This window comes from Drosophila eugracilis, unplaced genomic scaffold (assembly GCF_018153835.1).
Source record: "Drosophila eugracilis isolate 14026-0451.02 unplaced genomic scaffold, ASM1815383v1 contig_2152, whole genome shotgun sequence".
Taxonomy (NCBI): Eukaryota; Metazoa; Arthropoda; class Insecta; order Diptera; family Drosophilidae; genus Drosophila; species Drosophila eugracilis.
This window is the reverse complement of record NW_024573036.1, coordinates 2,636,371-2,651,961: the sequence shown is the minus strand read 5'-3', so window position 1 is coordinate 2,651,961 and position 15,591 is coordinate 2,636,371. Positions and strand designations below refer to the sequence as shown.

The 15,591-nt window shown below is 44.8% G+C and overlaps 1 protein-coding gene across 5 annotated transcripts in view; it reads left to right on the top strand.

Annotated features, from left to right (window-relative positions):
• LOC108110727 (zinc finger protein ush) overlaps positions 1 to 15,591 on the top strand; it is a 51,566-nt gene that overhangs the window by 22,024 nt on the left and 13,951 nt on the right. For 2 of the 5 annotated variants that reach the window (XM_017219916.2, XM_017219915.2), the window contains exons 1-2: positions 12,167 to 12,758; positions 14,330 to 14,374. In XM_017219916.2, the coding sequence (XP_017075405.2) occupies positions 12,737 to 12,758; positions 14,330 to 14,374 (67 nt within the window). In that variant the 5' untranslated portion in view covers positions 12,167 to 12,736. Of the gene's footprint in view, positions 1 to 12,166; positions 12,759 to 14,329; positions 14,375 to 15,591 lie in introns of those variants that run through there. The other 3 variants (XM_017219913.2, XM_017219914.2, XM_017219917.2) reach the window with 2 other exon arrangements.

The following is a 15,591-nucleotide window of genomic DNA, read 5'->3' as shown; positions in this document are numbered from 1 at the left end:
CTTCGGTCAGCGGGCTTTGCATTTCCATAAATCATTTTAATGAAAATTTTCTTTTTTTTGGTTGGCTGCGATAAGCCAAAGGGGCAGAAGGCGGTAGGGGGGCGATATCCCCGCCAAGACATCAAGACATCTCATCTAAGTGGCGCTCGAGTGGCGCTTCAAGGCGAAACCACAAAGACGACGCCGTCGTTTGTTTGAGGAACTGCCCGAGGGGGCGGGGCAGGTTGAACGAGGGAAATCGGAATCCGCTGATGTTCCTTATTCCAAAACTGATGGCGCTGGCGTCTTCATTATCGCAGCGACGGCGGCGGCGACGGCGGCAGTTGATAAAAGTCCGTTCGCTTTTGGCTCACCCAGAAAAACTGGGGCAGGTGTGGCAGAAAGTGGGTAGGAGTAGGAGCGCGGGGCAAGGGATGGGGGAGTACACCCCAGGAATACCTTGATTCGCCGCATTTGCCTTTTGTTTCACTCCGGAATGAGATAAGGAACACTTTAAAAAATCACCTTAAGGAACTTAAGAGACCAAAGGCAAAATGCCTTTAAATGTTATTAAAAGTAAATGAATTGATGAAAATCATAACAATATTTGTAATACATTCTCCTTGCTTTTTCTCATTGCGACTTATAGCTGTATTAACCTTAACTTAAATTCAATACTAAACATAAAACTGAAACTAAGACTCAAAAGCCAGCGGATTGTGTTTGCTCATCGATTTGTAGCCGACGATGACGAACTTTTTGCTTTTTCCGATTCGAGCACCTGTGTGGCATGCACACAATCTCCCGCCCCATTCCTTTCGGTTTTATGCGATCTTCGCTTGTGATTAATTAAGATTGATTGATAAGGTCTGCCCCAAATGGTGTGTGTGTGTGTGAGAGTGTGCTTTCCCATCTGTCTTAGTGTGTGTGCGTGTCTATAAAAAGTTTTCGTTTTTGCTTTTATTGGCAAATATCCTGCTGGTAGGATAGAATGTGGTGACCAGGAGGTGGAGGGGTGGGGAAAGAGATGCCAACCAAGCGATAACTTGTTTCGGCTTTTCAGGGAAATGAGTTGGATGAGGTTACGGGAGAGGGGAGATCCTAACCTAGCGATAGTCGATATATAACCCAAAGCGCGTTGCTCGCCCAAATAGACAGACGAAATTTATATATATAAATATATAGGAATACACCAAAGTCCAATTTGGTAAACATTTAATAAAGCCCTATGGCTTGCAGTCCCTAATAGGTGATGGATAGTTAATACCTCCAGTGTAGTTTGTCCCTTTTAGTATTCAAGTTGCCATTTGAATGATATTTGACATTATTGAAAAAATCACCACTAGTAATATCCCCGCGACTGTAGCTAATACACCTTAGTATAGGTGTACCCACCGTGTTTAGGAGTGTGTGCATGGCATGGTCATAAAGCAGAAGTTTATGACTCTGTTTGCTCGCACGGCACATTTAGTTATTTAGTCATGGGGCGCCAACTCGATTCCCATTACCTCTGGCATCTCTGGGCCACAGCAGCCTCATCAATATTAAGCGATACCCAATACCTCTCCATGCGTAATCCAACACCCCAGTCCCAATCGAATTATAGGAGGGGCTGGGCCCCAAATAAAGTCACAAATATGTGCATAAGTTATGGCCGAGAGTCGTAAATGAAATCGCATTTTGGATTTTCTCCCTATCTCCATCCGTTTTGTTGGGGGCTATCCAGCTTTAATAGTGGCCATAACGAGACTTGGGTGACTCTCAGTTGGATAGTAACTGGATCTAAGCGATCCGACAATAAGTAAATTAGTAGTGAATGCAGTAAGTTGATCTCCAAATGGCCATAAAAAGGGAAATTATTGCATTAGTTTTCTGCCTGAACTGCTGTTGCGGTTGCTGTTGCTGTGCCGAACTTTCTCGAATCGATTGATGAATTATTCAGGCATTAATTGCGCTCTGGGTACTTGCCTGCTGTCATCAGAAAAGCATAAAAAAAGCATGCTTATCATCAAAGAATCCATCAGAGCTATCAGGATTTGGCATCGACCGCAGCGGCTAGCCCCCAAAAATAAACCACATTTTGCAGCCCAAACATTAACGAGAAGATATACGTATGAAAAGGGGGTAGTAGGGGGTAAGGGCAGAGGAATGCGAATCGCAATAAATGTTATCAATCAGAGGCAATCATCATTAAATGTTGCTCGCAACGAGCCAAATTTGTGGGGCGGCGGAGGAAATTGGAAAGATACATCGGGAAAAACAATATTAAATGAATATTTATTCATAAGTTTACAGAACAGTTTGCAGAGATATCTTACTTCTGAAATTCTTTAAAAAATATGCATAAACTTTTTCTCTGTTTGGTGAAGTCGATGTGGTATCTATCTAATTATCTCACTTACCTTCAGCTGCTCTTCAGCTTCTTGTTCGTTTTTCTCAGCAACCAGTTATGATATTCTGCTGCAGCTGCAGGTGGTGATAAGGTTGCCGGTTGATAAGCTCGAACAGCTGAGCTCGCCGCTTAATCTCTGTCGGTGCATATGAATTCGCGAGTGCTGCACGTGCTATTCCACATCGCTATCGTTATCGAACTGCCCCTCAGACCCTCTCACTCGCTCTCCTTCGACGGCTTGCAGCCGGGGGTATGCAGAGCCCATATCGGGGCAGCAGGCGAGTCTGTATCTCGGCTCGGCACACCTGACCTCTTGGCCATATCTCCTTTGGCCCCTCGCCGATTGCGTAATCTGGGTCAGCCAAGCATTTGGCAAACATTCGAAGCGTGGCGCGTGGCAAGAGCAACACTAAGAGCAGCAGAGCAACAAGCGAAGAGGAGGTGCCAAAAAGTACGCACACAATGAGCTTCGCCATCTGCAAGATACATTCACGTTTGTATCTGCAAGCCCCTGTCCCGGTTTTCTGCGCTCCTGTTTCGCCACACACAAGGCAACACACACAAACGCACTTCGCGGAGTGGAGTGTGTGTGCTACGAGAGCACAGGACGAAAAGGATATGGTGGCGGAGAATTGTCTCTTCTTCTACAGCTAAGGTAGAAGCGAACTTACAAGGGCCAAAATTTGAGAAAACTTTGAGAAAAGTCTTTAGAAATATTAAACGATTTTTAAAACAGTAAGTTTTGTGAAACATTTTCTGTGAAAAATCATAAATATTAGGAATCAGGTATATTGAGGTACCAAATTGTACTTCTTTTCTTTCTCCTAACCCGTTGAGATGGAGGTGTGAGAGAAGGTAACATATATTTATAATGAAAGCAGGCTGGGTTGACCACCTGCCGTAAATGGAAGTTGAGGGAATGGCTTTGACCGCCCCCTTTAGATAGCATGGACTTTTGGTATAGTTGGTATACCTCAAAGTGATTTCTGCTTCCTCGCCCTTCTAGCACCTGAGTTTTTGTATATTTTTGGTATCGCACACGCAATGAACAGGACATCTGGACCCTCCAGGCCCCTGAGCACCCCCTTGACCACCGAAACACAGAGCTAGGACTAGCCAGGGAGCTCCTGCTCCTATTCCCCGTTTCGGCCGCCTTATCTTCACCACTGCTGCCTGGATGTCGAGCCTCGAATGGCTTGGCACATTCCAAACACAGCGATAAGCAGTGGAACTACCCCTGCTACCCTGCTTTCACCCCTCTTTCTGGCCACAATGGGAATTTTCCTGGGTCCTTTGGTCCTGGTAGCGAGGCCGAAAAATGTTTGTTTATCAGTTTCCATGCAGGCGCCATTTTCACTTCAGTTAATTAAGTAAAGGCGCTATACCAAAGGGGGCGTGGCCTGATAGTGTGGGCGTGGCTGAAATCAATTGGTGAATGCATAAAAGCATCGCCTTTGAATGGAGGCGAATCATTTCATTTAACAATTTCATTTCATTCAATGCAAAATTGCGCATTTTCCAACACTGAAAGAGCCTTGATTACAATGGGGGGTAGGGGTGTGGGTGGGGTTGGGTCTGCTGTACAGAAGGGTTGTCAACTGGTTGTCATTGTTTCTGTCCTGCTGCCGCGATTGCTTTATGCTGCTCTGATGCTTCTGGCGTATGGTTAACACCAGTCCACCCACCCACTTGTTCTTCTGTGTGGGTGTGGGTGTGTGTGATAAGCAACTGCCTTCAGTGTCCTGTCGCGTCCTTCCACCCCGCACATCCTCGAGAGCAAAGCTGGGCGCACTGATAACGACAACGCCACCAACGGCAAGTGAAAATATTCGTGGGCCGCGAGCAGAAAATGAAATTTACTGAATCACCGGGGGGCAACGTGGGGTGCAAAAGTGGGTGGCATCACCTGGCCAGGAACTATCGCCCGTCCCGTCCCGCCCCGACCCTTTGTCTGCATTCAGTTTGAGCTTCGCTTATCTCTGCCAGCAGTCGTAGGACAAAACCCTACCACCCAATTCCCGCCCAGAGATGCGCTCCTGACATCGGAGGGCAAGGAAAATGGGGCAGTTAAAAGGGGGCTGCCCCTGTCGACACACTGAGGGAAATATTTACGAAGAATATTTAGAGCAAAATTCGATTAGGTCCTATAAAACAAAAAATATATTCAGAAAGATATTTAATATCAAGGTCACCCAAGCAAGACTTTTGATATAAAGATTTCCCTCTGTGTACACCCCCAGCTCCTCATCTCGCTCTCTTTCTCCTTTTCTCCTCTCCATTTCTCTCGTTGGCTGTGTGCACTCCATTTAAAATCTTTTTGCTTATCGCCGCCCGCTGCTCGCCTGATTGATGGCCATAGATAAGACGGCCCAGCCCAGTTTTGGGTGGGTCTACTATTCCCGATGTTGTTGCTGTGTTGTGTGTCCTTGTTATGTGGGCGGTGGGTGCAGACGGGGTAGCGGGAGTGGTGGTGGATTGCTGTGGTTGTGTGCATCGCCTCTGTGTTGTTCTGCTGCGTTGCTCCATTTGGCATTGTTTGGTCCCATTAGCGCGGGTGTTATCAGTTCTCCAGCTACTGTGTTCTCGCTCTCTCTGTCTCTCTTTCTGTGTGTTCTCTATCTTTCTGGCTTTCTCTGCCTTGCTTTCTCCACCAGCCCCACCCCCTTTTAACCTCCAGCCCAAACGAAATGGCTGAGTGAGAGTTTTGCGATAAGAATGTAAAATATAAAATATGGCGCTGCCGCCTATCTCGCTCTCGCTTTTTCTCTCAGCTCTGAGGAATGTCCTTTTTGTGGCTGAGGCCCCTTTTCCTTTTTCCACTTTCCCCACTGAGTTGGTATTTTGTCAATTTAATGGCTCGCTCGCTACACTGAGACAAACGCTTTGAGTCGCACCACTCTCCCCCGCCCGCCACAACTTTCCTTATCAGCTGCGTTGTCCTGCGTGCGCTGGTATTTTGTTTTTGGTCCTGCCTCCTTGCAGTTTGTCATTTAGTCGGCTGCAGTCCACTGGCCGCAGAGTCGGATGAGGATTTATCATCCTGGCCCAGTCACACAGCCCACCCACCCACGCTCAAACACACACGCATCAACATCAAACAGCAACAGGATAAAGGATAAGCGATTTATGTGTGTGCGTGTCCGAGCTTGCCTTAATGAACATGACTTATTTACAAACCGAGTCAAATAAATAGGGCCGTAGAGTTAAAGTTGCAAAATTATTTTACCATTTGATTGGTCAAGTTTGCATTTTCTGAGAAGTCTGACTTAGTTTTTATTTAAGACAATGAGTCACAGCCAACCTCACAGTAAATATATGTTTTGATAAGCTACGAATTTTCCCTCGGTTGTATGAGCAAGCAAATCCACACACAAATAAAAACAAAGTTGCTGCCTTCATAAGTAATTTGTAATTCACGAAAATTGTTATTATCCTTGAAAGTTGAACCTTGAACTGCCCTCCGAACGGGTCATTTACTACACAGAACAAATGCTTTTTTATTTGACCACAACTTTCGCTGATGGAAATCTCTCACAGAGTTCCATGGGGGAGGAGCGAATGATGATAAGTCTTCTTTTCGGGGGAGCCTTCGGGGCAGAGCCCACTTTCAGGAGAAGCAAGGGCAGGACATAAACTGTTATGATTTTTATGGTGCGACCCAAAAACACTTTTCGGTCATGAGTCAGAGTCCCGTGGTAGTTCCTCCTGTGCTCCTGACATCTTGCCTTTAAGTCACCCACACGTGGAAGACAGGAACAGGAAAAAGAGCAGGAGCAGGCAACAATGGGAACAGGGAAGGAGCTCGAGGAATGGAATGCCAGCTGATAAGGCTGCATAGAGAAACACTTCCGATGAGGCCTTCGTCGTTCCCGATGTCATCTCACATGTGGCCTGCATGTGTGCAGGAATCAGAATCGGTAGTAAGTCAGGGGAAAGTTGCCTCCGATTGAGTCAGCACTGTATGTGGGTATAGGGTATATCAACTACAGGAGGTAGTTTGACTTCATCCACCATAATAAGCTAACTAAATTTTACTTGAATGATTCTGTTTTAGGAAAAGGTCTTATAGATAAGTGATAAGTAATATTGATTTAAATAAATTAAAAAATAGAGAATAAAAATAGATAAACCCAGCTTAGTTTTCCTACATCTTATCATAATCTGCTGAGACCATGACCAAGATTCACCCTGACTTTTCCCTAATGAGGTAGGGTAGCAGCGAATTCGATGCTGCAGCTACTTCCTACCAATTGAGTTGATCAAGAAGGAACCCAAAAGAGGTATTCCCATTGAGATGGCAGAAAGAGAGAGAGAAAGCCAGGGTGGTTGTGGGTGAGAGAGAGAGACAGATAGCGTGTAAAATATTTTTATTGCACCTTCCTTTTATGATGGCACTTCCGGCTGCGATAACCGACGTCGTCGTCGGCAGTTCAGCGTCAGCGTCATCGTCATCGTTATCCACTCGAGATCTTTTGACGCACTGTGGAAGCCGTTGACAGGACCAAGGAGGCGGACGAGAAAAGGACAGCCTCGGTGGGCCAGAAAGAGATACCTTCGACAGGGACAGACGAGCCCTGGCAATTAGCCCGGACTTTGGCGTGTGCTGTATCTGCATCTCTACCTGAATCTGAATGGAATCCGACTTTGGCCCTCCCACATCGCTCCTCGGTCGCGTCATTTGCTCATTTGATGACTGGCGACTGGACCAGAAACGTTTAATGTTTTACAAGCCACTTTCCAGCATAATTTGCGTACGGCGACGGGCGGGTGAAGGAAAAAGACACACAGACTGGCAGGGAGAAAGAGAGAGGACTACGGCGACGGCGTTGTCTCAATATCGGTTATAGGATCATTGACACTCTTGTCAACGCAGCGCCCCCGTCTCAAAATATCGAATGACGCCTTGGGCAACAGTGATGGCAGCTTGGATTTAGCTAAATTACCTATGCATCAGAATCACTTTTAATTCATTTTGGTTTCCCTAATCACCAATTTTAAGATTTTAAGTAACAACATGACAATTGCAATCATAAGCTGAGTTTTTCCTTCAATTTTAAAGCTAACATATTCATAAAGCGTTATAGGTAGCAAAGCGAAGTCTGGTGCTTTCAGCTAAATTTCCCATTTCTTAGCCAAATTGACCGTGAATCGTTGTCATCTCAGTTGGCCGGCTCACCGGAGGCCGAAAAGGGACGCAGACCGCGATTTCGCCGGCGACTGAGGTTTTTATGGCATTCCGGAATGACTTTCGCCTTCCCATTCAAATGCGAGCGACTCTCTTTTCGTTCAAAAATCGAAAATGAGTCGAGCTGCCTGGGGCTTTGTTTTGCTGCCTTTAACGACGTCAACTTGACGCCGAACTAATTGATGCGATAACTCGTGTTTATCACTCACTTACCCGAGAAACCGAGCCCAAGTCGAGCCAGTATTCAAAACAGGGCCTCGATGTCGATAGCGTATAAATATTTTTGAAAGAGCGGCGACATCGGCCAAGGAACGTTTCCATTTCCACTCGTTATCGCCCGCCATGCATTTCTGCTGCCACTTTATCCAATATTTTAATCTCGCACTTACCAACGGATGACTGAGAAGCCGCAGTCGCAGTCGAACTCCCAGATAAGGAGTTTTACGACAGCCACGGACGACGGGGAAGTAGAAGTAGAGCAGGGTGTCCGTTAAAAAGCCAGCAAGGGCGGGGCAAAGGGGTTGCCAGTTGCCAGTTGCCGGTGGCACCCGCATAGAGGCGGCTTCCTGATGCATTAAGCATATTTTATGACCACTTAGCAAACTCGAAACTCAGACAGAAACTCCGAATTGGTGAAGTAGTCAAGGGCTCGGAAAGGAGGTCAATAAAACTGGGTTCGTAATATTCACGGGTATAAATATCCATCTCAAGATGAAGATCGAGCACTAAAAAAAGGGGGTTGCCGCTATTGAAGATTGGTGATATTTGGTTGATACATGAGTCATATGCAGGTAGAGAGATTCATCGATAGATTTATATCAATATTATGACGGAAAGAAGTTCTAAGTCATGATTAAGTTAAGATTATTAATTTCTATTCTGCTAATACATACGAGAACATATTCATTCCCTTTGTTGTCTTGTTTGTCAGGAAAGTATGTCCTGCTTTTTAAGATGAATGTATCTACCATTCTGACAGATTCCATTTGTAACCTTCCCCTGTTGTTGCCTTTAGCCCGAACTGGCTTTCGGTTGAGTTCTTAATCGCGACTTCCACAAATGTATTCCGTACTTCGAGCTCCACCTCAGTCATAATTGTGATTTGGAGTGGCGGTGGTGCAGATACGCGGTATGAAATTTAAATCACTTTGATTGATTGCTAGATTAGCCCAGAAAGGCAAACAGAAACAGAAACGGAGCGGGGAAGAGAGAGGGAGGGAGACCTGGGAGACAGAGATAAGTGCACAGGGGGACGGGGGTGGGTGTTCCAGGGTGGCTCTGAGGTCGGTGGCTTAGCTCGCACCTTGGCTTATGTTAATTGATTTAATTTCGCTACAATGAAGTCATCGCTTATCTGCCAGACTTCATAAATATGCAGGCTCCAAGGGTGAGTTAAAAGTGGGGAGGAAACGGGAAGCGAAACTGTCAGCACCTGCTGTGTGGGAAGGAAACAAAAAAACAGACAGAGACAGGGACAGATAGACAGAGGAGAGCGGGACAGACAGAGCCAACTCAAGGTTGAACACTTTTGGGTTTTTCGGTGGAAATGAGTTGAGCAACTGAGCAACTCCATTGATTACATAACACCCTGATCCCCAACCTCTTTTCCGCTATATAGTAATGAGCGAGTTTCAAGTTACAACCGCAACATTTTGTGCACAGAGAGAAATTACTTATTATTACTTAATTTAGAAAATGTCTTATGTAACTATTTTGCGTTATGTAATAATTCAGATATTCGAAGAAGTATCCTGAAAGGTAACTTTTATAGGTACAAACTTGTCTTTCTTTCTGACAACCTATTCAGGAATTTTTTCCTGTGCAGACGTTGTGTTTCACAGAAGAGAGTGCGGGAGAAGGTTGGGGAGGGGGAAAACGCAGACAAAAAACAAAACTTAAGTAGATTTATTTCATGATAAATGTTTTTCACAACAACAACAAATGTGCTAATCTTAACGATGCATCTACCCGAAAAGCGAACGAAATGAAATAAAGCGACGAACAGCGAGAGAGATGGAGATACGCAGCTAAACAGAGACGGCAATAGAGCCTGGCTTCAGAGTAGAAGTAGAAATAACCCCAAAAATAAGCAACAACTGTGAGTTAGCTCGCTGCTTTTGGTTTTTATCAGCGTGAGGATCTCTTATCAACTCGCTGCATCTGCGCTCTCAGCGGAGTTTTTTCGTTTATTAATGTGTGTGTGTATATGAGAGTGTGTTTGTTGTGTGGGGAAGGGTATCCAGGTCAAAAGGGGAAGTACAGGGAAGTACAGGGAAGCGGGGGAGTGCCTCCAAATGCTGCGTCATTCGAAATTGCAGAACAGAAAAAGAAAAGCAGAAAAGCAATCAAGAAACATTACAAAGTGCATATATCTCTTTCGAATTAATGCAACCGATAAGTCCTATAGCCTTATGCTTATATCGAATATGATCAAATTTGTGTTTAGAATGTAAATATTATATTTAAGATTTCAAGATTGCCTTTAGAGAAGTTGGTCTGGTAATCTGTAGATCTACAGTGTTCTGTGTACAATTTCTCCCATTGTAGTATTTTTAGCATATTTTCTTGAAAACGCTTTTTCGATGTACGAGTAGTGCAATCAGCAGACGTTGATCTGTCGCATTTGTTCATATTTATGTCAATAAATGAGCACGTAACACCAATGGCACACATAGATACACACAGAGCCAAGCGTATGTATACGTATGTACTGACTTGTCGCTACATAATTGCAAAACAATTGCTTCTGCCAGAGCCGAAAAGAGATGGCAAAAATGGGGGAAAGGGGAATGGGTGGTGGCAGTTCATCACCCCAACAACAACCAGCAACCAACAACCGACAACCGACAACTACCAGCAGCAACAACGCGAAACAACAGCAGCGGTCGCATTTATCACAAACTGTTTGCAGATATTCACGCATGAAGTGGTTATCGCTGCATAAGCTCGTAGCTTAAAAAACACCCACAACTGCTGAAAATGTAATCTAACACATAAGGAGGCAAGGAAGGCTAAAACCAATAGGTAAAGCCTGTAATAACGAAGGTGGAATACCCTTTATCTTCTCCTAGATTAACATTTATATACCTACTATAAAGTAAACCCTTGTTATCTGTCTGATTGAGTTTGGTTTTGGTCCAAACAGTGCCATGATGATTTTAGTTTTAGGGCTAGGTCAAGTTCGTAATAAAACTGCCAAATACATAACAATAATTATAAAAATACCTAGATTGGCTCACGTTGATCTAAGCATCTGCGTCCTTGAGCAGTATCTGATAGATATACAGGGTATTTCAAAGTCGTGCTGAGAGCCTTGGGCAAAGGGGCGAACCGAAGGGGGTTGCAAGAGAGTTGGCGGCAAGCGGCACGTTTAATGAATCTAATTAAAAGTCAACAATGGCAAACGAGATAATCGCCGCAAAGGCAGCCAGCAGACAACAACAAATTTGGCAGGGGGAGGGTGGTCCGTTGGTCCGTTGGCTGTGGATATATCTCAATATATATAACTATAACGCTAGGCCACAACGCATGCGCAACACGCTGCAAACAGCTGATTGCGGAGAGCAGAGCGGGAGATAGAGCGGATGGGAAGGGAAGCCAGGCGATTGTTATCGCTGGGAAAGAAGAAAACGTTTTTTGCATCTGCAAAGTTGCCAGGGAAATGGAAATAAACCAAACGCCGATAGGAATCAGAGGCGGAGGTCGCCTGAGATGTAGATGGGAAGTGGGGAGTGCCTGGAAGGAGCGACAGAGAGAGCGGGAAAGAGTAGCAAAAGCAACATAAAAATAGATCTGCGTCGAGCGATAAGCTCGCCAGGAAAACCATCCGAGAAAGAGCCGAACAAAAGCCCCGTGAGCAAAAGCTGCAGAATGATGATGGAGAGTTGATGGAGATGCAGATAGAAATGGCCATGTGGATGCGGCTGGAGGAGGTGAATGATAACCGATGGAGAGATCTTGAGGTTTTATAGAAAAGTCTGAGAGCCATAAAAGATGGAACTTTTGATTGGGATTGTGAGAGATACTTAAAAGGAAATAAAAAATATTCTTTTCGGAATTATAACTGTAAATATATAATTAAATCAATCAATTTGGGTTTCTTTATAAAACACGCAATGTAAATTCACATTTAAATACCTTCTAAATATCGAAACTTATTCACACCCCGTTTCGCTCAGTGCATTCAGATACAGATACAGAGATACAATTAAACACAAAACGCTTATCACTAAGCAATAATCAGAATTCCATTAGCCGTAGACGCGATATCGCTGAAAAGCATCTCCCTCGCGCACAGACACACACAAGCACACCCTCTTCTGTATCTGCAGTGGTGTTCGACGTTCGACGTTCAGTGTTCGGTGTTCGGTGTTTTAGTGTTTGTGTATCCGTTCGCTGCTGGTTGGTTGGTTGGTTTTGGTTCTGTTTCTGTTTCTCCGATGTTATCTAAGCGCAGAGCTCGCCGCGCTGCGTCCTTATCAGTGCTTTATCAGTTTTTGTTTCGAATAATTCCGAGGCGAGCGAAGGAAGTCGACCGCAGCAGAGAGTCTCTGAAGTCTCGTTCTCGGTGTCTCCGCTCAGGCACAATATCTTATTTCAGTTGGCGGCAGACCGACGAGCGAGAGAGTTCCTCGGTTGCTGATACGAATCCATAGTCAGTACGAATCCAGTCCGGTGCCAGTTCGAATCCCAAAGATAAACAACTTTCAGCCCGGCATCCCGGCATCAACAAACATCAGCTGTGCAGCGTCGTCATCGTCATCGCCGCTCGGTTTAGGTCGCTCGGTATCTGTATCGGTTGTATCTGTATCTCACAGCGGCGCACGAAAATTTCATTACTCACCGCCTCAGCCGGTCGGTCGGTCCGAGTTTCAGTTTGCTGTGGAACGCGGAGCAAACAGCAACCACGAGCGGTACGCGGTAGTCGATTCCCAGCGGGAATTCAAGGGAACAAGAGCAACGATACGATACTATACGTTCGTCATAACTAAAATTTGAATAATTGTATTACAGTGAATGAGTCAAAGTGAGTTCCCATCAGAGGTGACAGCATAATTGCCGCTTTAGTTCGGCCTAAACAAAAGCTAAAACATGTGCGCGTGAGAAAGTGATAGAGTGAGAGAGTGAGAACAAAGCCTGGATTATCTGCCAAGTGGATTACAAAAATAAAAAGGACAACCATGCTTAGCAGCAATTCGCGAGGTGAGCGATGTCTCTGAGTAGTGCAAGAAAGGTCGTCATCTACCACGTGACCTTTTTTATGACATTACACATTTCTTGCTAACTTAACTTAACTTGGCTTATACCAATACCGATACCTATACTCTCGGTTTGACTTTTGGAGACATAAAGACATTGTTCTACGGTTTATCTCATTAGAAACTCAACATATTTATCATTACCCTAGAAATGAATATTGTTTTCTAGGGTGAATAGTTTGCCAGATATGTGCCTTACATTCTAAACTAAATTATTCATTTGTTTACAATAAGTTGATACTTGAAAAGAGCATCTGTACTTAGAAGCCAGTTGGTAATAATAAACATATATTCATTGATAAGTCTCAGACTAGTCACTCGATTTTGCCCCGATAAGCCATTGTAGAAGGTCAAGTTGGATTGCTAAAACAAACAATTATGAACTTCAATTAGAGTATTTGAAAGAGTTCAACATATTCATATGCTAGCATTAGTTATGAGAAACGATTTTGAAGCCAAGTTTGGGAGCTGTTCCCGCTTCCCTAGGCCTTCAAATCAACCTGCAAGTCATGTGTGGGAGTACGATGAGGCAGCACTGCGAATCGGAAAATCCCGCCAATTGCTATCGAAGCCAGCCTTTGGACCCTGTCCGAAAGCAGGCTGTAGGTTAGGGAGGGGAAAAGGTCCCAGTCCCGCCTGTCCGGCACTGTACACTATACACTGTACAGTGTAGTCCAAGTCCAAGTCCGCATTTCGCGTCCATGGCAGCCAGCTTTCAGTTGCTTATCAGTCGCCTATCTGCGCTGTGTGGCTTCACATTCATTCCACGGCCTCAGTTCGGGCCAGCTCATATGTATCTGCATCTGTGAGTACGAGTATCTGTGTGTGCTGCGCTATCTCCGATCTGCGGCGAACGAAGAAGAGGAAGAAGAAGGCGAGGAGCTGAAATAAAAACGAAGGAATTCTGCGGATTGTTGTTATTATTGTTATTATAATTCCTTGAAGTGAATAATCAGCGAAATATAATCAAAAATGAGAAAAACAACACAAAGAGGAGTGCGATGTGTAGAGGGGTACTTTGTACTGGTTACTCGTTACTGGTTACTGGTTACTGGGTAGTGGGTACTGGGCACTGTGCACTGTGCACTGTGGTGTAATCGAGTGGAGTGAAGGCTCGGACACCGGCCTCGCAGCCAACTACTGTGCGTAGTAAACTCAACTTTTCCAACAGAAAACAGAAAAAGATCCAAAGATACTGGGCAACAGAGAATGGGTGGACAAAAGCAAACAATGCGGCCCTCGCAGCAATTATTATCGCTTTTAAAGTAAAGCTATTTGGCTGGAACTATCTGCGATATATATCTGCAACTATTAGTCGAGGCCGCTGGGCGGGAAGTGTGCGTGAAATTCCGACCCTTATGGTTCAATTTGTTTTTCTATAGGATAGCAACTGCCTAACTATGCGAATTTAAAACTAAGTAATTAAGAAATATCTCATGTATAGAATCTAAATTTGCTCAGATTTGGAAATGTCTCCACCATTTGTTAACCAGACTCTGTTACGTCTCATTTTAGGTGATTGTTCCGATACCACAGAAGATATGACCGTCGACAGCAGAGGTAAGCCGACTTCGAATATTTGTTTGTATAGGAAAATCCCTCTGGAAGTAGGGCACATCCTGTGGCCTGTCCAATGTCCTTTGTCCGCCGTTCCATCCGCGATAAGTTTGCAGCTTAAACGAAATGGGCCAAAGCCAAAAAATAAATTCTTATCTGTTCGACTGCAGGAAACAGGCGAGTGTCCCCGTCCCTCTCTGTCTATAGTCTACAGCCGTCTCCCTCTGACAGACATAACCCGTTAATGCCCAATAATAAATTTCTCGATGTGTGTAGACCCAGGAGGTTCCCCATTCCCCGTTCCCACCCTTGGCTGCTAGCTGCTGATATTCTGCCAATAAAAATTTAATCCAGAAAAAAGATGAAGACGAAGCCCTCTAATTTAATACCATTTTTATCAGTGCAGTGGCACTGCTCCCATTCCCTCTCGCCTCCTGCGGTTTTTGCGATTTTGACACCTCAGACCTTATAAACCCTTTCGGCTGGAGGAGGGTGGTGGCCGCAACCCTCGTTTCAGTCGCTTCGATGGACTACAGGAAATGACAACGGGTCAAGTCTGTCTCTCGCTCACTCCCTGTGTTCCTGTGACCCTTTCCACTACTACTGAGACCCCTTGGCTAACCCACCCTTTGGGTGGAATTTTGACTTCACTCCGACATCATTGGCATCAATTTCATATCACTTCATAATCATCAGCAATGTCAACGTCATTGAGACGATGTCTCTGACCCGACCACCACAACCCTTCTGTGTTGCCCAGGAGCGGACTGTGGCTCTAGCTTTTCGAATTGAATGTTTTCAGTAGATAAAGGACGGTAATAAAGCTCAGGGATTATCGTAAAGTTCATGGGTTTTATTAGACTTACCCAGCACACCACTCGATAGACTGACTAGCCTTTTCATATAATTTGAGTCCGAATTTCAATGAAGAATTTGTTTAGATGCAAAAAGTATGAGAGTAAAGTTTGAAAGGAAAGTCAAAGAACTATAATGTCTCGTAGGAAGAAAAGTTCAAACAATGAATTTTCAGATCAACCCGTAATACATTGGCCAGTTTAATCCGTAATCTAAAACCTCAACTCCGCTCCTGCTCCGTTTTGGCTCGACATTCCGCACCATTTCGCTGCCATCTCGAGCATTCATCATTAATAATCCCCCGAAGCTGGCGGCAATTGGAGCAGGGCATCCCATCCTCCCCCCATTTCCCTCTCGAACTGCCA